General features: G+C 58.7%; 1 protein-coding gene across 1 annotated transcript in view; it reads left to right on the top strand.

Annotated features, from left to right (window-relative positions):
* Window positions 1-811: 811 nt before the first annotated feature.
* Window positions 812-21,824, top strand: part of TENM4 (teneurin transmembrane protein 4) — a gene marked incomplete at its 3' end in the record, with an annotated part of 39,718 nt that continues 18,705 nt past the window's right edge. Inside the window, 14 exon segments of the mRNA XM_078881168.1 lie at window positions 812-1,219; window positions 2,770-3,134; window positions 5,207-5,281; window positions 5,723-5,940; window positions 7,304-7,625; window positions 8,562-8,663; window positions 9,560-9,705; window positions 9,707-9,736; window positions 9,738-9,756; window positions 10,399-10,472; window positions 10,474-10,603; window positions 11,004-11,189; window positions 19,562-19,588; window positions 20,668-20,814. Of these exon segments, the coding sequence (XP_078737294.1) occupies window positions 1,191-1,219; window positions 2,770-3,134; window positions 5,207-5,281; window positions 5,723-5,940; window positions 7,304-7,625; window positions 8,562-8,663; window positions 9,560-9,705; window positions 9,707-9,736; window positions 9,738-9,756; window positions 10,399-10,472; window positions 10,474-10,603; window positions 11,004-11,189; window positions 19,562-19,588; window positions 20,668-20,814 (1,870 nt within the window).

The raw sequence follows: 21,824 nt of genomic DNA, 5'->3' as shown, positions 1-21,824 counted from the left end.
GAGTCTCTGTGTGAGTCTGTGAGTCTCTGTATGAGTCTGTGAGTCTCTATGTGAGTATTTGAGTCTGAGTCTGTGAGTCTCTGTGTGAGTATTTGAGTCTCTCTGTATGAGTCTGTGAGTCTCTGCATGAGTCTGGGAGTCTCTGTATGAGTCTGTGAGTCTCGAGTAATCCCATTCATATTTGCTTTCACAGTTGGGGGGGCGATGTTGCTGTATATATCTTCCCAATTAATCACGTTAGCCTTCAAAGTGTTAACAATTTGCGAGTGCGTGAATAATATTTTCCATGTATTTATATTCTTAATTTACCAGGTAAGGCCGCCGCTGAACTCTGTAGCATTTTTTTCAGAATCGACCTGGCCATCTGAAATGGTAGCTCAGCGAAGTGGCTCATCATCATCATCATCACGTGCAGATTTATAGCAGCAGTCAAATACTCAGAACGCGTGGTGATGTCGGTTCTAAATGTGGAGGGGGAAACCCGGAGTACCCGGAGACGAATCCACGCGACCACGGAGAGAGAGAGAGACACGCAAACTCCAAATATACAGCAGGCGTCAGGGTCGGGATGGAACCCACGACCTCCTGTAGACCAGGCGAGGTAGTTAACATCTCACCACGGAGAGAGAGACACGCAAACTCCAAATATACAGCAGCAGGCGTCAGGGTCGGGATGGAACCCACGACCTCCTGTATACCAGGCGAGGTAGTTAACATCTCACCACCGTGGCGCCCATTAAGCTGGAGCCACGACTGCTTTGATTGGTTAATTGGTTGCTAATTTTAAAAAAAATGTATTGCGATTAATTGATTCTCCCTCCCCATTCACAGACACCGGCCTGGGCCACCAGACCCACTCAGTGCTTCGAGGGAGCCACCACCACCACCACCAACAACATCACCACCACCACCAACAACAACAACAGCACCAACAACAACAACAACACCCTCACCACGGCAACTACGGCACCACTCCTCACCCTCTGAGCCACGGGCTGACTCACCACCACGCTCACCACCACCCTCACCACCACCACCACCACGCTCACGCGTCTCTCTCGGCCCTGGCTCCTGGCTCGGGGGGAGTCGTCCCCGGTGTTGACCCTCGGCGCGGGCTCAGCCCCACGCAGCCCCCCGCGCCGCCGGCAAGGATCGAGTCGGGCCGAGGTGGACTCGGGGACGCGTGGGGGATGAACAGCAACGTCCCCCTGGAGACCAGGCGAGTTCGCTACACGCGGTTGTTTTTTTGCTATTTTGTTGTTGTTTTTTTGTTGTTGTTTTTTTGTTATTTTGTTATTTTTTTTTTGTTTTTGTTGTTGTTTTTTTGTTGTTGTTTTTTTGTTGTTGTTTTTTTGTTGTTGTTTGTGTTTTTTTGGTAGTTTTTTGTAATTTTTTGTAGCTTTTTTGTTGTTTTTGTAGTTTTGTTGTTGCTTTTTTGTTGTTTTTGTTGTTGTTTTTTGTTGTTGTTGTTTTTTGTAGTCTTTGTTGTTGTTTTGTTGTTTTTTTGTTGTTGTTTTTTGTTGTTTTTTTGTTGTTGTTGTTTTTGTAGTTTTTTTGTTTTTTTTATTTTGTTGTTGTTTTGTTTATGACCGAGTGGATCTAGCGGTGGCTCAGCGGGTGCGCCAATCGGTTGGGTTGGGGCTCCCCCCACCCCAATAATTGATTCGTTAAACGCAGCCCACTTGCAAGGGTCGTAGCAGCGAGCGTCTCTTTGCAGTGTCACGTCGCTACTGCCCGATACAAAAAACAATTTAAGATTTCAAAAAAAACAAACACGTGGGACGAAAATGAAAGTGTCTTCGTAATCTTGATTTGGAAGCTTTCGTGACCGCAGGAATCCATCCATTCTCTTTGGTTCTTTCGATAAAGTCACGTGGGGTGTAAAAATAACACTGGTCTGGACTTTTGCAGCTGTTCTAGACTAATTTCAGGGTGCCGATTCCAAATCTGATCTCAGATTTGCTCTGTCACATCATTTTTATGCTATCGGCATACCCCATTTTCATTTATTTTACCCGAAATTAACTCTGTCACTTATGATTGCAAGTTGTTGCGAGTCAGTGACTGCTTTAGTGTTAAAATATGGTGCTGTATTTTTAGGATAGTGTGTTTATAATATCATTTTATGTAGATATCCACATTTATTTAATATTTTTCTTCTGCAGTTTTTATTGAAAATGCAATATTTGATATCTCAAAAACCTGATGTGATAGACAACAACTGATGCCAGATTTGGAACCGGCACCCAAAAATTACCTTCAAACCGTTGGAATACCTTAAGCCAGAAAAAGTGTATGACCAGTGTAATCGATCACGACGTTTCGATCGCAACATAGGCGATCGTCATCAGGTGGGACAACCACAGCAACCACTTCAGCAGTTTTTTTCTCTTGCTGCGGATGTCCCAGCTGATGACGATCGCTTGCGTTGCGATCGAAACGTCGCGATCGATCATTTTTCTACCCCACGTGACTTTACCGAAAGAACCAAAAAGTTTCTTCGTTATGAGAAAATAAAAATCTCCTCCTCCTCCTCCTGTTTGGCCGTGTCGGGTGGTGGAGGGTTACGACACATTTACAAATAACGCGATCTGACACCCAAAAACCTTGATTATGAATAATATTGATCGCGAAAGCCTCCACGTGTTAAATTGAGGAGGAGGAAATTACCAACTCGACTTCTGATCTAAACCCACCGCCCCCCCCACTAACCCCCCTGCCCCCCTCACTAACCCCCCCCCCACCCCCCTGCCCCCCCCCCCCCCACAGACACTTCCTCTTCAAGCCCGGCTCTTCCCCGCTACTGGCGGGGGGCCTCAGCGTCGCCGCGGGGAGCGGGCTGGTGGTGGCTTCATCCTCCTGCCCCACCGCGGGCAGCAGCAGCAGCGGCGGGGGCGGCGGGGGCAGTGGCGGGGGCAGCGGCGGCGGCGCGGGCAGCGGCAGCAGCGGCGGCGGCGGCGGCGTCTACGCCCCGGGGGCAGGGCTGCCCCGCCCGCTGCCCAGGGCAGCGCTGGCCCCGCGAGCGGCGTTCTCGTTCCGCAAGCCCGAGCGGCGCCGCTGCTCGTGGCGCTGCGCGGCGCTCAGCGCCACGGGGCTCGCGGCCACCCTCGCAGTGATGCTCGCGTACTTCGTCGGTAGGGGGGGGGGCTGGGGGGGGCTGGGGGGGGCTGGAGGGGAGTGGGGGGAGGCGGCAGTGGGTGAGTGGATAGGGCAGTGGGTGAATGGATAGGGCAGTGGGTGAGTGGTGCTGGTGAGTGGTGCTGGTGAGTGGGTGAGTGGTGCTGGTGAGTGGGTGAGTTGGTAGGGCAGTGGGTGAGTGGATGGAGCAGTGGGTGAGTGGATGGAGCAGTGGGTGAGTGGATAGGGCAGTGGGTGAGTGGATGGGGCAGTGGGTGAGTGGGTAGGGCAGTGGGTGAGTGGAGCTGGTGAGTGGATGAGTGGGTAGGGCAGTGGGTGAGTGGATGGAGCAGTGGGTGAGTGGGTAGGGCAGTGGGTGAGTGGATGGAGCAGTGGGTGAGTGGATAGGGCAGTGGGTGAGTGGGTAGGGGCAGTGGGTGAGTGGATAAGGGCAGTGGGTGAGTGGAGCTGGTGAGTGGATGAGTGGTGCTGGTGAGTGGGTGAGTGGTAGTGGAGAGTGGGTGAGTGGCGTTGGGCTTGAGGAATGGCACAGAAGGAGTGTGGGCTCTGTGGGAGGGTCAAAGTCACATAGGCATTGGAGCACACACACACACCACGTGTGACACACACACACACACACCACGTGTCACACACACACCACGTGTCACACACACACCACGTGTCACACACACACCACGTGTCACACACACACGTGTGACACACACATACCACGTGTCACACACACACACCACGTGTCAGACACACACCACGTGTCACACACACACACGTGTGACACACACACACCACGTGTCACACACACACCACGTGTCACACACACACCACGTGTCACACACACACCACGTGTCACACACACACCACGTGTCACACACACACGTGTGTGACACACACATACCACGTGTCACACACACACACCACGTGTCAGACACACACCACGTGTCACACACACACACGTGTGACACACACACACACACACCACGTGTGTGGCGTTGGCGAATCGGGCGTACGGCTCGCGCCATTGCCAGATTGCGTGGAGCAATGAGGTTTGCCTTTTACCCGCTCACGGCTAAACATCGGTGGCAAAATTACCTGCGCCGGTCCTTAGCCTCCATTACGCCGACTCAACCTAAACCGGGTAAATTTCGATTTAAAGCTTCTTTCGTGACTGCAGGGATTCATCTTCTTGGTTCTTTCGGTAAAGTCACGTAGAATGGATGCTGCTGGTCCTGCATAATGCACGGGCAAAACATGACTTTAAACCCCCCGCCAAACCTCCTACGCATTTCACAAGTAGTACTAGTCGCATATCTGAATTTCCCATAAATATGATAAAATTCCTCTTGATATGCAAATTATTTTGTCAAGGCGCTCTTCCTCCTCCCTCCCAGCTTAAATAGACGCTCCAAGCCTAGGACGTGTCATTCAGACTCTGTCTTATCGACAGACCTGTTCTTCACCTGAGGACGGCTGCTTGCGTTGTGGCCGAAACGTCGTGAGAATTATTTTATTATGTTTTATTTTTATTATTTTATTATTTCCATTCTACGTGACTTTACCGAAAGAACCAAGAAGACTAAACCGGGTACCTGGTGCGGTGCGTACGAATTTTCGGGGGGAGACAAAGACGGTCAGGCGTGGAGCTGGCAACCCCACCCCACGATAGGTGTGGCCGTGTCGGCCTTCACAGGTGCTGCTACTCGCCAACAGCACTTGCCCCAACAGTCTGTTCAGCTATACGGGGGACCTTTGTCTGTGTGTGTAGCGGTGAACGCGCTGCACCACGAACCCAGCGATCCGAGTTCGATTCCCGCTCACGGCCAACACCGGTGACGATCATCTGAACCGGTCACGGGCCTCCCCTAGGTCGACTCAGCCTCCAATGAGTACCCGATGTGGCGTGTAGTGAACATCACCCACCTCCTCGTGTGCCGTTCCGGCCTTCATAGCTGCTCGCTAACAGCACTTGCCCCAACACTCTGTTAAGGCTACACGGGGGATCTTTGTCTCTGTGTTTGTGTACACTGATCACGCCGTTTCCTCCTCCCTCCCTCTCCTCTTGTGTATCCCCCAGCTATGCATTTGTTCGGATTGAATTGGCAACTGCAGCCCACAGACGTGCACACCTATGAGAACGGGGACAGCAGAGGTAAGACCCTGTCATGGCAATGTGGAATTTCCACTACTCTTTTCCAAAAAAGAAAAAAGGTCTCACCTGCGCCAGGCAGCATGGGGAGATGCATGCCGGGAATTTAGACTGAGAGACAATGAGAGATAATATCACGTGGAGTAGAGAATACACGCAGGGTAGAGGAGACATCCTCATCATCATCATCATCACACCGATCTCCATTCAGCAGTGGACAGACCATGGCGATTATGTCAATTACACCGAGAGACAGAGCGGGAGAAGATCACGTAGAGTAGAGAACACACGCAGGGCAGAGCAGACATCATCATCATCATCACACCGATCCTCATCTAGCAATGGACAGACCACAGCTTGACACATCAAGCGCTAACCACTACCCCCCCCCCCCCCCCGGCTACTTTATTGATCGTGATGCTGGTACCCCCCCGCCCTCCACAGCCAAGAGCCCTCCCGTGGGCGTGGGTCCCCAATCGTTGGACGCGGGCGAGGTGTGGGTGGGCCGCGAGTACCTGCAGGACGTGCCGCCGGGCGTCTACTGGCGGACCCGCGTCTCGCTCGACGGCGGCGCGCGGCTCCTCAAGTTCAACGTCAGCCTGCCCCGCGACGCGCTGCTCGCCGCCTATGGCCGTAGGGGGTTGCCCCCCACTCACACGCAGGTAAGGGGGTTGCCCCCCACTCACACGCAGGTAAGGGGGTTGCCCCCCACTCACACGCAGGTAAGGGGGTTGCCCCCCACTCACACGCAGGTAAGGGGGTTGCCCCCCACTCACACGCAGGTGAGCGCCGCCGCTTGCGAGCGCGCAACGCAACGCACGCAGCACCGCGTCGCGTCGAACCGCGTGCTCAACCACGTGCTGAGCCACGTGCCGAACCACGTGCTCAACCACGTGCTACACCACGTGCCGTGTCACGTGCTGCCCCACGTGGTGCACCACGTGACACACCACGTGCCGAACCACGTGACACACCACGTGCCGTGTCACGTACCGCCCCACGTGGTGCACCACGTGCCGGGCCACGTGGTGCACGTTGAACACGTGGTGGCTGGGGCTTTCACGACCAATGTTGTTCATAATAGAAGAGGCGGGGGGTGGTGGTGGTGGGGGTTGCGGCGGGGAGGGGAGGTAGATCGCGAAACGTCGTACTCGAATTGTAAAACGCTGTAGTGGGTTTGCTCTCCAACTCACCGGTGCGTTTGCTGAACCAGTAGCGAATTGGCCACGTTTTGTTTACGTGACAACCCTTACTAGTTGGCTGTGTCGGGTGGTGGCGGGTTTAACGACGCATTTATATTTACGCCGTCTAACCAAAAAAAACCTCTATTATGGATACTATTTAGTTTTGATGTAATAACAGGTAAGGCCTCCACTGAGCTCATCATCGAAGTGTGGAAATGTATAGCAGTAGCCAAATACTGAATTCTCTAAACGCGTGATAGTCGATTTTAAATGTGGAGGGGGGAAAAACGGAGGACCAGGAGAAAAATGCACGCGACCACTGAGAGAGAGACAGAGAGAGACACGGACACTCCAAATATACAGCAGCAGGCGTCAGGATCTGGATCGAACCCACGACCTCCTGTAGACCAGGCGAGGTAATTACCATCTCTCCACGGAGAGAGAGAGACACGCAAACTCCAAATACACAGCAGGCGTCAGGGTCGGGATCGAACCCACGACCTCCTGTAGACCAGGCGAGGTAGTTAACATCTCACCACGGGGAGAGAGAGAGACACGCAAACTCCAAATATACAACAGGCGTCTCGGTCAGGATCGAACCCAGGGCCTCCTGTAGACCAGGCGAGGTAGTTAACATCACCTAGCCACCATGGCGCCCACACTTTCCCCCCACCCCCGCCGTGACCCCGCCGTGACCCCATCAGCGCGGGTTGGAGGACTTCATCCAGCAGTGGACCGACTCAGAAAGTTCGCTGTAACTTTGATCCACGACTATCGTTCAAACGCCACGCGTCCCGTACGTAACCACGTGCTCCCCCCCCACCCCCCACCCCCCCCCCAGTACGACTTCGTGAAGCTCCTGGACGGCAGTCGTCTGGGGGGTGGCGGTGGCGGCGGCGTTGGCGCGGGGGGGACGACCCGCGAGGAGATGGAGCCCTCGGCATTCCCGGGGGACGTCGCGGGGGGCGAGAGAGCGAGACGCAGCCCCGGGCCCCAGGGGGCGGCGAGGGCGGCCCGGGGGGCGGCGGGCGGAGCGGGGGGTCGGGGCCCCCCGCGGAGACACGCGGGCTTCATCGAGTACCTGGAGGGGGGCACGTGGCACCTGGCGCTGTACAATGACGCCCACAGCACCCAGCTGCTGTCGTTCAGCACCAGCGCCGTGGGTGAGCGGCGGGCGCCTTGGCAACCACCCCCCCAACCCCCCACCCCATCCCCCCCCCAAACCCCATCCCCCACCCCCCCCAACCCACCCCCCACCCCCCCACCCAACGCCAACCCCCACTCACCCGCTCACTCACTCGTTCACTTAGCCACTCACTCACCCACCCACCCACTCACCCCTAACTTACCCGTTCTTTTATTCACTCGCCCACCCATTTACCCACCCACTTACCCACCCACTCACCTACCCACTCACCCACTCACTCACTCACCCACTCACCCACTCACCCACTCACTCACCCACTCACTCACCCACGCACCCACTCACTCACCCACTCACTCACCCACTCACTCACCCACTCACCTACCCACCCGCCCACTCACTCACTCACTCATCCACTCACTCACCCACTCACTCACCCACTCACTCACCCACTCACTCACCCACTCACTCACCCACTCACCTACCCACCCGCCCACTCACTCACTCACTCATCCACTCACTCACTCACCTACCCACTCACCCACTCACCCACCCACTCACTCACCTACCCACCCACTCACCCACTCACTCACCCACTCACCCACTCACCCACTCACCCACTCACTCACCCACGCACCCACTCACCCACTCACTCACCCACTCACCCACTCACCCACTCACTCACCCACTCACCCACTCACTCACCCACTCACCCACTCACCCACTCACCCACTCACCCACTCACTCACCCACCCACGACACTTCACTTTATGCTTCTTTACTCGCACTGCTCCACTTTAGAATTCGGGTCACGGGGACACAAGACAGAGGGACACGGGGACATGGGGACACGGGACACACGGGACACATGGGGACACGGGACAGAGGGCCACCGCCACAGAGGCTCTGGGAGACACAGAGCGAGAGTGCGCGGTGTTGGTCTCTCCGCTTGCAGAGTCTCTGGAGGCCTGTCCCAACAACTGTCACGGTAACGGCGAGTGCCTCTCGGGATCCTGCCACTGCTTCCCCGGCTTCGTGGGCATCGACTGCGCAAGAGGTGACGGCGGCGCCCAACCTGTTCCCTCTCGGGGGGGATCGAGTGTTTCACCCTCGCACGCACGAGTGTGGTTTCTCTGGTTCTGTCTGCACGGGATCGAGTGTTTCACCCTCTCTCACGAGTGTGGTTTCTCTGGTTCTGTCTGCATGGGATAGAGTGTTTCACCCTCTCTCACGACTGTGGTTTCTCTGGTTCTGTCTGCACGGGATCGAGTGTTTCACCCTCTCACGAGTGTGGTTTCTCTGGTTCTGTCTGCACGGGATCGAGTGTTTCACCCTCTCACGAGTGTGGTTTCTCTGGTTCTGTCTGCATGGGATAGAGTGTTTCACCCTCTCTCACGAGTGTGGTTTTCTCTGGTTCTGTCTGTACGGGATCGAGTGTTTCACCCTCTCTCACGAGGCTAGCGACAGGGGGGGGGGGAGGTCGCCCTTAACAAACATCTCGCCACGTCTCACTTGTGTGTGTGTGTCACGGTTAGCGCTACAAACCCGGCGACCTGAGTTCGATTCCCGCTCACGGCCAACACCGGTGACGATGATCTGAACCGGTCCTGGACCTCCCCTAAGTCGACTCAGCCTCAAATGAGTACCTGGTGCGGTGTGTAGTGAACATGACCACTGGGGAGACAAAGGCGACCGGGCGTGGTGCTGGCCACCCACCCCCTCGTGTGCTGTTCCAGCCTTCATAGGTGCTGCTCGCTAACAGCACTTGCCCCTACAGTCTGTTAAGGCTACAAGGTGGATCTTTGTCTTTGTCTCGGCCCCCCACCACCCGACCCTTGAACCTCCCGTACCCCCCCTCCTCCCCACTCTCTCTTGCCCCCCCCCCCACTATCCCTTGCCCCCCCCCCCCACTCTCCCCCCCCCCTCCCCACTCTCCGTGCCCCCCCCCCCCAGTGTCGTGCCCCGAGCTGTGCAGCAACAAGGGGGAGTACGCGCTGGGGGAGTGCCGCTGCCACACGGGCTGGAAGGGCCCCGAGTGCGACGTCCCCGCGTCCCACTGCCTGGAGCCGTCCTGCGGGGGCCACGGCGCCTGCGTCATGGGGGGAGTGCGTCTGCCACGGGGGCTACAAGGGGCCCCGGCTGCACCGAGGGTAGTGCCGGGGGGGGTGGGGGGTGGGGGGTGGGGGTGGGGGGTGGGGGGTGGGGGGGTGGGGGGGGTGGGGGGCGGGGGGTGGGGGTGGGGGGTGGGGGGGAGAGGGGTGGGTGAGAAGGGGGAGACTGACACGGGGAGAGGTGGGGAGACGTGGGAGAGACACGGAGAGATTGGGGGAGAGGTGGGGAGACGTGGGGAGACGTGGGGAGACGTGGGGAGACGTGGGGAGACGTGGGGAGACGTGGGGAGACGTGGGGAGACGTGGGGAGACGTGGGGAGACGTGGGGAGACGTGGGGAGACGTGGGGAGACGTGGGGAGACGTGGGGAGACGTGGGGAGACGTGGGGAGACGTGGGTACTGACACGGGGAGACGCGAAGAGGCTCGGGGAGACATGGAGAGAATTGGGGAGACTCGGGAAGACGCGTGGGGTGACATGGGGAGATGCGGGGAGACTCTGGGAGACATGGGAGAGACACGGGGATACGCAGGGAGATTGGGGGAGACGTGGGAGAGACGTGGGGAGACGTGGGGAGAGACACGGGGAGATTGGGGGGAGACTCTGTGAGACAGTTTGGTGACGTGGCGTGCGCCGCCTGTGCCCCCTCTGCCTCTGTCCCCGTCCGTGCGCGTGTGCGCAGTGGACTGCCTGGAGCCGGCGTGCGGGGGCCGCGGGGTCTGCGTGCGGGGCGAGTGCCGCTGCAACGCCGGCTGGGGGGGGCCCCTCGTGCTCGCTGCCGCGGCCCCCCTGCCCGCACCTCTGCTCGGGACACGGCTCCAGCGAGGCGGCCGAGAGCGGCGCGTGCGAGTGCGAGCCCGGCTGGACGGGGGCCCAGTGCGAGATCGGTAACGCGCGGGGGGGGGGGGTCACGGGGGGGGGGGGTCACGACGGTGGGGTCACGTGGGGGGGGGGCGGGGGTGGTCACGGAGGGGCGGGGGGCCACGGGAGGGTCACCACGGGGAGGGGAACGGGTGGGGTCACGAGGGGGCGGGGGGGTCACGGGGAGGAGTCACGGGGGGGGGGTCACGGGGGGTCACGGGGGGGGGCTCGCGTGGATTTTTCTCCTCCGGGATTTCCCCTCCGCCTCTAGAATCGCCGCGACGCGTTTAGAACATTTGTCGACGACGACGAGGAGGAGGAGGAGCCACTTGTGGTTGCGGCTTAACCGTCGCCGCCGAGGAAGACAAAGGCGGCCGTGCGTGGCGTTGACCCCCCCCCCCCTCTCTCTCTGCGCACGCGCCGCAGAGGAGTGTGCCGAGGAGTGTGGCGAGCACGGCGCCTGCGTGGCCGGCGCCTGCCGCTGCGAGGAGGGCTGGGGGGGGCCCGGCTGCCGCCACGGGGGGTGCCCCCCGGCGTGCGGCGTCCACGGCACCTGCCGGCACGGGGCGTGCACCTGCGACGAGGGCTGGAGCGGAGACACCTGCACCATAGGTGAGGCGCGCGTGGAACACCTGCACCATAGGTGAGGCGCGGGTGGGGAGACCTGCACCATAGGTGAGGCACAGGTGGGGATACCTGTGTATTGGGCTTGTATGGAGACGGAGTCTTCGTCGCAGGCAACACGTTTTTCATACAGCAACACAAACACTCGGTCCCTAACACGAAGGGGTAATGGCCCCTTCCACCCACAACCTAGGGAGGAGGTACAGCCTCCGGGCTAACGTACCCTAGCCACTGGGCAGAGGTCGCAACCGGGTACCCGATACCCGTACCCTACCCGATACCCGGCTACCCGTACCCGGCCGGGTACCGGTAGCCGTTCGCGACCCTGGTGCGGCCGGGTACGGGTAGGCCGTGAGTCACTGGCGAGTAACCGTTTGTCACTCATTTCGGGTAGGGTACGGGTACGGGTAGGGAACGGGTACGGCCGGGTACGGGTACCCATTTGCGACCCTGGTGCGGCCGGGTACGGGTACGGGTAAGGAATCAAAACCCGTTTGCGACCTCTGCCACTGGGCCTAACTGCTCCTGGAGCCCTCTGGCTAGCGGGGCCTAGGGCAGGCTAACTCGACCCTGGCCCATCCAGACCCGGCCCCCGAGAAGGACGTCGGGTTGAGGGATCGTCAGGGTCCTAGCCTCTTGATCCACTGGCACGGCACTGAGCCCCGGCCCTGAGAAGGCCGTCAGGACTTGGGGTCCAGGGTCCTGGTTTTCAGGTGGCTTCTGGAACGTCGGCTTGAGGCGAACTGGCTCAGCCGCTCTGGGGGGGGGGTCCGGCTTTTATGGGGCTCCCAGGGTCACCCCGGGTCACCCCGTCCCTGGCCACGCCCACCATCTGGAACATTCTCGAAGGACCTGGATTGTTGCGCAATCCCCCCCCCCAGCTCCCCACCGGGGGGCCTGGGGTGCCCCCCTCCGGTTCCCAACCGTCCCCCGCCCCCCCGGGTTGCCTGACCCCCGAGTCCTGCCTGTCACAGGTCGGACTCGCTACTGCCCCCTGTTGGGCCCTGACTGTAAGTACCATCTTCTTGGTTCTTTCGGTAAAGTCACGTAGAAGGGAAATAATAAAATAATAAAAATAGTAAACATCATAAAATACAATTCTCACGACGTTTCGGCCACAACGCAAGCAGCCGTCCTCAGGTGAAGAACAGGTCTGTCGGAAAGACAGCATCTGAATGGGCACCACCAAGCTTGGCAGCGTATATTTAAGCTGGGTTAGAGGGGGAAGGGCGCCTTGACAAAGGAATTTGCATATCAACAGCGGAATTTAGCATATTTATGGGAAATGCAGATATGGGATTAGTCATATTATGCCCGTGCATTATGCATGTGTAGGGGTGTTAGAGAGAGAGCCCGTTATGCATGGCAGCCTATGGTAAACAAACACAGTAGGCGGGGCTACATGTGTGCACAAGCAGGTGCCCTCTGCGACGTCCGCGCCAGACACCCTGGGGGGTCGATTCGGTCGTTATGATCCCCCGGGGCCCCACCCCTCAGGGAGGGGTTGGGTATAAAAGGGGATTGTATCGAAGGGCTCGGGAGTGATGTTTAGCTAAAGAAGAGGAGGCGGAAGACGTCTGAGATAGAGCCCTGGACTCCCCCTGGTACGCCGTCCTTATCAGGACCGCGCAGGCTCGAGCCAGTGGCGTGGTACCAGAGCCAGAGCCAGTGCTGGTCTGGACTCTGGGTACCGGGCCCGACTGACCAGTGTCGGGCCAAGATAGCCTCCCCTAGCCCATTAGTGGAGGACTCAGAGGCAGGCTAGGGTTAGCTAGAGAGGTGTGTCCTCAGATAGACGGGTGAGGGGGCCGATACCCCCTCAAATGTGTATGTCACAACGTTGGTGTTAAATAAACAAGTGTGCCTCCAACTCCGGTGTGAACGAGTCGTGAGCGTTACTACATCTGGCGTCAGAAGTGAAACAAAGTACGAACATGGATACACGCCGGACGACTCGAGTCGGAGTACCAGGGGCGGAGGACACCGCTGCAGTCGGAGGGCCCGAGATGGCTGAAGATGCCATCGAGCAGCCGGGGCTGGGTGCATCCACGCCACAGCAGCTGGAGGAAGGGGAGCCGTCGACGGAGGGGCTGAGGCAGGCGCACGCGAAGCTGGCCGAGCTGCTGTACGCCGCAGCCGCCATGCTCGACAACATCACGCGGCTGGGGGCTGCGGGACCGCCACGAGGCGACAGCAGCCAACGACCACAGCGCCTTCCCGCCATTTCAACGGAGCAACATTTTGAAACTCCCGCCATCGCCGCAGCTGCTGTTGAGGGCGTGGCCGCTCTAAGCATCGCGTCCAACGGCGGGAGTACAGTGCCTGCCGCGTCACCACGGGTGCGACCGGCGATGCCATCGCTGGTTCGTGCCGACGCTGAGTTGAGTGAGGCGGACGAGGGAGTGCGTTCTTCCTCTGCAGCCGCTGCCTTACATCAGCGGCTACCTCCACTCAAGGAATTTGTGGGCGAGGATGGCGACTGGGGCGGCTTCCAGCGGCGCTTCCTCGCTCACCAGGAGATGGCACAGTGGACAGACGCCGAGGCTCTCCGCGCGCTGCCAGCACTTCTCGACAGCGACGCCCTCGCCACTCTAACATCGGCTTCAAAGGAGAGGCGCTCCACGCTGCGGAAGGCGATGCAGGTGCTGTCGGCGGTATATGGTCCACCATCGGACTGTCGCCAACTCTTTTACGATCGCCAGCGGGGGACGAAGGAGTCGCCCCTGGCGTACCGCACAAGCCTCCTGGCACTGGCGAAGGAGGCCTTTCCACGAATGGATGACGAGGGTGTCGACGCCATGGTGACAGAGAAGATACTTTTGCTGGCGGACGACTTAGACATCGTCATTGTCGCACAGGACGATGCAGAGATGTGCTCCCTCCAAGCGGCCCGTCTCCTCCACGCAAACCTGTCCTCTCAACGACGGAAGGCCAGCAAGGCGGCGAGCGGGCGCGCCGTCGCTGCGGCCACCCTCCCGGCGGAAGAGGTTTGCGCCATCAACCATCAACGGCAGCACGGAGCGGGAGTGCGGGAGGACCGGGCCGGTTCAAGCCGTCTACAACGTCCATCGTCGCCACCAGCGCTTCCACGCTGTTATAACTGCGGCATCCGGGGCCACGTCGCCTCGGGGTGCCGCTCTCCTCGGCAGCGCGGAACGACACCTCAACGGGACGCCGGCCCTCGTCACAAGCTCCACCATCATAATCCGGCGAGTCGCGGCACCCCTCATGTTTGGCCCACGCACACGCCCGTCACACACTCGAACACCGCAGCGAAGGGGGGGCAAATATCGCGTACCATGGCACCAACACGCACCGCTCTGGGTACTCACATTGAACCCAGCCAGTGGTCCGTGTTGGCCCATCGGGTTGTAGCCGCGTCATCGGGGTCGTCGGCCGTTGTGGGTCACATCGATGGGGTCGAGGTGCGCATCCTGGTCGATACAGGAGCATCGGCGACCATTATTTCGGAGTTGATTTATAACATTCTCCCTGCCCAGAGCCGTCCTTTGATGCCTGTTAATGTGCCATTCTTTGCTGCTAACGGGGGTTCACTTGGCATCATCGGACAAATTCGAGCCCAAATTTGTGTCGGGGATATTAAATTATCTGGGCCGATTTTTGTTTCCTCCTCGCTGGCGGTTCCGTGCCTGCTGGGGACGGATTTCCTGGCCAAAATGCCGATTAGGATATTAATCGACCAGGGATGCATTGAGCTCCCATCGGGCCGACGCATGGCGTTTTTGCCATCCCCCGCTACGAGCCGGACGGCGTTCGCGACGGTGCCGGCGTTCGTAGATAGAACGGTGCGCGTTCCTCCGGGGGCGCAAATGTTAATTCCTTTGAGACTTCGGCGGCCCTTCGCTAAGGGCATTGGGGCTCAAGGGGTTTTGCTGGGACCGTCTAGGGCCGGGGTCAGTGGACCTAATTTACTCCCGGCCCAGACCATAGTGAGAGGGGATGGAGAACCCTTCATCGCGGTCCTCAATGTGGGCTCGCAGACGGTGGTGGTCCCACAGGGGACCGTGCTTGCTCACGCAACGCCGGTGCCCTGTGAGGAACCCGTCGCGAGTCATGTCGGCGCTGCCCCTGCACCGCGACCACATTCAGACAGCGATGAAGGGTGGCTCGAGGCGCTTTGCGCGGGATCGACGGACCTGTCAAATTTAGAGCGCCAACGTCTTAAGACACTACTGAGGGAATTTTCCGACGTTTTCAGTCGGGATAAATACGATTTGGGCTGCACTCATCTGCTGCGTCACCATATTGATACGGGTGACAGCGCGCCAATACGCCAAAATCCTTTTCGGTTGAGTCCCGCCGAAAAGGACCATGTCAAATCGGCTGTTGATGACATGCTAGCCGCCGACATAATTTCTCCCTCCAACAGCCCTTGGGGAGCGCCGATCGTCCTGGTTAAGAAGCAGGACGGTTCGTTGCGGTTTTGCGTTGACTTTCGGCGCCTTAATAAAATTACGGTTGCCGACGCATACCCGCTCCCACGGATGGACGAATCGCTTGACGCCTTGGCGGGAGCGCGATTCTTCTCCACATTGGACTTACTTTCGGGATTCTGGCAGCTTCCTCTGGACGATGATTCAAAGCCTAAAACTGCTTTCCGTACTCCGCACGGCCTGTTTCAATTCAACCGGTTGCCGATGGGCTTACACTCAGCGCCGGCAACTTTCCAGCGGTTGATGGAATTGGTTTTGGCTGGATTGCAATGGGAGTCGTGCCTGATTTATTTGGATGACGTCATTGTCTTTGGCAAAACTTTTGAGGAACATCTCCAGAGGTTGCGGGCGGTTTTCCTAAAGATGCGGGCTGCTAATTTGAAATTTAAGCCCCAAAAATGCCATTTGTTACGCGAGTCGGTGCGTTATTTGGGGCACATCGTGGGGCGCTCAGGTATTTCTACCGATCCCGCCAAAACGCAGTGTGTAAGCTCCTGGCCGACTCCCACCTCAGTGGGAGAGGTTAGGAGTTTTATTGGGTTTGCGTCGTATTATAGACGCTTCGTCGCTAATTTTGCGACTATCGCCAAACCCCTACATGCTTTAACATCTAAAGGGGTTCGGTTTTGCTGGGGTCAGGAGGAGGAGGCTGCTTTTTGCTCCCTTCGGGATGCTTTGGTAAACGCTCCTCCCCTGATTTACCCTGATTTTTCAAAACCGTTCTTGCTCGACACCGATGCGAGCAACACGGGTATTGGGGGCGTGCTCTCCCAGGTGGTTGACGGCGTGGAACATGTGGTTGCGTACGGCAGTCGGGTGTTGTCTCCAGCGGAGCAACGGTATTGTGTCACCCGTAGGGAACTGTTGGCAATTGTCCATTTCGTCCAACAGTATCGCCCATATCTGTACGGTCGGCATTTCACCGTCCGCACAGATCATGCGGCACTGCAGTACGCCCTGAGGGTTCAACAGCCATCGGGACAATTGTCCCGATGGTTGGAGGTCCTCCAGGATTACGATTTCCAAACCACATACCGTAAGGGCGTTCGCCACACCAACGCGGACGCTCTGTCACGCTTGCCAACCACCTCCGAGTGTGCATGCCTCCTGGGGTCTGGACGTTGCAGGCCTCCAGGGGACACATCGGTACCTGTCTTGGCGGCCGCCAACGACGACGATGCAATGGTTCCTAATTCGATCGAACAGCAGGGCAAAGATTCCCTGTTGGGGTTGCCCGTCATTGAATGGGGGCGCCTCCAGATGGAGGATGTCTCCCTCCTCGGGTGGCGACGTCGCGTTGGCGGTGCGGCGGGGGGAAAAAGTGGTGGTTCCGACGCATGGGAAATGTGCCAAGGTCTGCTAATGCATTGGGACGGGAAGTCACGTCGACATCGGCTGGTTGTTCCTACTGGGTTGCGGGGTAGGGTGGTATGGGCCGCTCATGAGCGCCTCCTACACCTGGGGACCCAAAAGACTCTCGCCTTGCTGCAACTTGATTTTTACTGGCCTGGCATGACGAGGGATGTGGGGGATTTGTTGGGATCGTGCCCTCAATGTGCACAACGCAAACCGCCGGCACGGGAGTCTAACCCGCCCTTGCAATCGATCAAAGTGTCCAGGATAAACGAGCTGGTCGCTCTGGACATTTTGGGACCATTCCCCGCCACCCCCAGAGGGAATAGATATTTGTTGACGGGTGTCGAGTATTTTACACGTTGGCCTATGGCCTGGCCTTTGGCCAACCAGTCGGCAGCAGCCATCGTGGAGGCCTTTGTTCAGGGTTATGTCCTGGACAAAGGTGCTCCGGAGAGGCTGCTGACCGACCAGGGCAGAAATTTTTCCGGTAAACTACTCAGACAAGTCTGCGATCTCCTGGGCACAAAGAAAATTCGGACCTCCCCATATCACCCACAAACTGACGGGATGGTCGAACGTTTGCATCGCACCATCTCGTCCATGTTATCACAACAAGTTTCGGACTCGCAAACGGATTGGGACCTACAAATTCAGGGGGTCTTGGCGGCGTACCGGATGGCACCCCATGCGGCTACGGGGTTTTCTCCCTTTTACCTTATGTACGGCCGAGAACCAGACCCGCCTGTTCGTGCCCAGTTGCGGATCCCCGTGCCGCAGGGAAAAACTAATCTGGCTGACCACGTTAAATTTAATCTGGACAAATTGACCGAGGCACGGGATGCTGCAATGCAAAACTCTGACCTCCGTCAGAAGGCAAATGAGCGCCTCAGATTGAGTCGAGCGCACATGCTGCAGTGGAAGCCGGGGGACAAGGCATGGTTGCACTGCCCCCAGGTGCCACTGGCAACCTCCTCTAAACTTGTGCGGCCGTGGCGGGGCCCTGTGGAAGTGGTGGAGGTGTTACGTCCGCAGTGCGTGCGCATCAAGTGGGGGGAAGCGGCGATGGTTCGTGCACCCCTCCAGATTAAAACCCTTCGCTGCGGTTCACAACCCCACTTCACACGCGCGTGGCCAAACATGTGGGGGGTCGGCCGACTTGCTGGGTCCGTCTCCGTCGCTCTCACCAAATGCCTTGCCGGCTGTGCCACCTTCAGGAGCATCAGGAGTGACGGGCTCACGCCCGATCACCCCTCCTGCGGATGCCGAGGGTCACGCGGTGTCAGAGGAATGCTCACCTCAAGACGGACAGTCGCCACCTGATTGTCCGCCACGCGGGGTTACCCCGTGTGAGGGGCCCGCTGCAAGGACGCGCGCTAAAATGCGCAAACTGTTGTGAGGCCGGAAAATGTGTACATAGCTGTTGTGTTTATTGGGTGTTGTGTGGATGGTGTGTTTCCCGCTCCTCGGATGTACATATGCTGGGTTCACCGTTTGTTGTGTGTGCGGGGTGGGTTCCCTGCTGGTTGTATATAAGCTGTTTTTTTTACGGAATTCGTATTTATTCGGGGGGGTGCGTCGGGTTGTTTCTCATCTTGTTGTTGCGTTCTTGTTCTGGTTCCTGTTATTGTTCAAAAAATAGTGAGGCACACGCGCGGTCAGGGGGTGAAGGCACCTTTATTGTCAAATTTTTGTATGTTGGCAGCCGGGACGGCTGCATGCTATGCGGGGGGGAGTGATGTAGGGGTGTTAGAGAGAGAGCCCGTTATGCATGGCAGCCTATGGTAAACAAACACAGTAGGCGGGGCTACATGTGTGCACAAGCAGGTGCCCTCTGCGACGTCCGCGCCAGACACCCTGGGGGGTCGATTCGGTCGTTATGATCCCCCGGGGCCCCACCCCTCAGGGAGGGGTTGGGTATAAAAGGGGATTGTATCGAAGGGCTCGGGAGTGATGTTTAGCTAAAGAAGAGGAGGCGGAAGACGTCTGAGATAGAGCCCTGGACTCCCCCTGGTACGCCGTCCTTATCAGGACCGCGCAGGCTCGAGCCAGTGGCGTGGTACCAGAGCCAGAGCCAGTGCTGGTCTGGACTCTGGGTACCGGGCCCGACTGACCAGTGTCGGGCCAAGATAGCCTCCCCTAGCCCATTAGTGGAGGACTCAGAGGCAGGCTAGGGTTAGCTAGAGAGGTGTGTCCTCAGATAGACGGGTGAGGGGGCCGATACCCCCTCAAATGTGTATGTCACAACGTTGGTGTTAAATAAACAAGTGTGCCTCCAACTCCGGTGTGAACGAGTCGTGAGCGTTACTACACATGGAAGTCGCAGTTCAACCAAAGTGGTGGCGGCGTATTACGCCGAACAATTACCCACCACACCTGCACCATAGGTGAGACACAGGTGGGGACACCTGCCACCATAGGTGAGACGGTGGGGCACAGGTGGGAGAGCGACTTGGAGGGGGGGGGGGCTACGCTTAAATTCACCGCTTGCCAATTCACCGCTCGCCAATTCACCTGTACGCTCTGGTGCGTGTGTGTGCGTGTCTCCCCCAGCCTACTACATGGACAACGTGGTGAAAGGTGAGGTCCGATTTGCACGCGATGGCACCAGGCACAGCCTCGCTCTCTCGCCAGCCTGCTCCACGTTCAGGCCCCCGCCAAGGGCACCTCGCGTTCGGCGAGCGGACAGACTTGCGCCCGTGACGCTTTCGCGTGCGCATCAGATCACCGTCCTCGTCGCCCGCGTTTCCCCGCGTCTCCCCCGTGTCTCCCCCACGCATCTCCCCGCGTCTCCACGCGTCTCCCCGTGTCTCCCCACGCATCTCCCCGTGTCTCCCCACGTCCCCCGTGTCTCCCCGCATCCCCCCCCCCCCGTGTCTCCCCACGCGTCTCCCCGTGTCTCCCCGCATCCCCCCCCCCCGTGTCTCCCCACGCGTCTCCCCGTGTCTCCCCCCGTGTCTCCCCACGTGTCTCCCCACGTGTCTCCCCCGTGTCGATATTCCAGTTCGGGAATGGAAGTCAGACGCACACAGCAGCAGCGGGACGACGACTCGCGCTGCATGTTGTTGTTGTTGTTGCCATCGTTGTTGTTGTGGTGGTGGTTGTAGTGGTGGTTGTGGTGGTTGTTATCGTTGTTGTTGTGGTGGTGGTTGTAGTGGTGGTGGTTGTTGTTGTCATCGTTGGTGTGGTTGTGGTGGTTGTAGTGGTGGTTGTTGTGGTGGTGGTAGTTGTCATCGTTGTGGTGGTTGTTGTCAGTGTTACTGTGGTGGTTGTTATCATCATTGTTGTTGTGTTGGTGGTTGTAGTGGTGGTTGTAGTGGTGGTTGTAGTGGTTGTTGTTGTTGTGGTTGTTGTGGTGGTTGTTGTAGTGGTGGTTGTAGTGGTTGTTGTTGTTGTGGTTGTTGTGGTGGTTGCTGTTGTCATCGTTGGTGTGGTTGTGGTGGTTGTTGTCATCGTCGTTGTTGTGGTGGTGGTTGTTATCATCGTTGTGGTGGTTGTTATCAGTGTTACTGTTGTGATTGTTATCATCATCATCGTCGTCGTTGTTGTTGTCATTGCTGTTGTTTTTGTTGTCATTGCTGCTGCTGTTGTTGTTGTTGTCATTGCTGCTGTTGCTGTTGTTGTCATTGCTGCTGCTGTTGTTGTTGTTGTCGCCACAGAGGGCTGCCCGTCGCTGTGCTCCGAGCACGGCCGCTGCTCGCTGGGCCACGGCGGGTGGCGCTGCCTCTGCGAGTCGGGCTGGAGGGGCAACGCCTGCGACGTGGCAGCGGAGACCGCGTGCGGGGACGGCAGAGACGACGACGCCGGTAGGGGGGGGGGAGGGGTGGGGGGGTTGGGGGGGTGGGGGGGGGTGGTGGGGAGGGGGGTGTGGTGGGATGGGGGGGTGGGTGGGGGGGGTGGTGGTGGTGGTGGGGGGTTGTCGGGGTGGTGGTGGGGTTGGAGGTGGTGGTGGGGTGGGGGTGGTGGAGTTGGAGGTGGTGGGGGTGGAGTTGGGGGTGGGGTTGGAGGTGGTGGGGTGAGGGTGGTGGTGGGGGTGGTGGTGGGGGTGGTGGAGTTGGAAGTAGTGGGGGTGGTGGGGGGTGTTGGGGGTGGAGTTGGGGGTGGGGTTGGAGGTGGTGGGGTGAGGGTGGTGGTGGGGGTGGTGGTGGAGTTGGAGGTAGTGGGGGTGGTGGGGGGTGGAGTTGGGGGTGGGGTTGGAGGTGGTGGGGTGAGGGTGGTGGTGGGGGTGGTGGAGTTGGAGGTGGTGGAGTTGGGGGTGGGGTTGGAGGTGGTGGGGTGGGGGTGGGGGGTGGTGGTGGTGGTGGAGTTGGAGGTGGTGGAGGTGGTGGGGGTGGAGTTGGGGGTGGGGTTGGAGGTGGTGAGGTGAGGGTGGTGGTTGGGATGGTGGTCGATTGTGAACCATTCACGCGATGCCGGTTCGAGCCGAGGCACGCTGCCCGTTCCCAGCGCGCTACGCAATGTGTCCACTACTCGGCTCACAGAGGTCAACTCCACGCTTGACCTCTTCCACTGCTGGGCTCTCTGTCTCTCTGTCTCTCCCCGCTCCCTCGCACTTCTCCGAACTCTCCCCGTAACTCTTCACTCCGTCTCTACCCCATCTCTCTCTCTCTCTCTCCTACCCCACTCCCGCTTCTCTCTCTCTCCGTCTTTCCCTCGATTCCAATCCCATTCCTGTTACCCTTCCCATCCCATCTCCCCTCCCACCCCTCCCCTCTCATCCCTCCCACCCCTCATCCCATCCACCCCCCCTCCTATCCCATCCCTCCAACCCCTCCCATCCCATCCCTCCCCTCCATCCCTCCCTCCCCTCCCATCC

Source organism: Lampetra fluviatilis, chromosome 60 (assembly GCF_964198595.1).
Source record: "Lampetra fluviatilis chromosome 60, kcLamFluv1.1, whole genome shotgun sequence".
Lineage (NCBI taxonomy): Eukaryota > Metazoa > Chordata > Hyperoartia > Petromyzontiformes > Petromyzontidae > Lampetra > Lampetra fluviatilis.
Note: the sequence above shows the minus strand (reverse complement) of the source record. Positions and strands in the feature narration are given on the sequence as shown.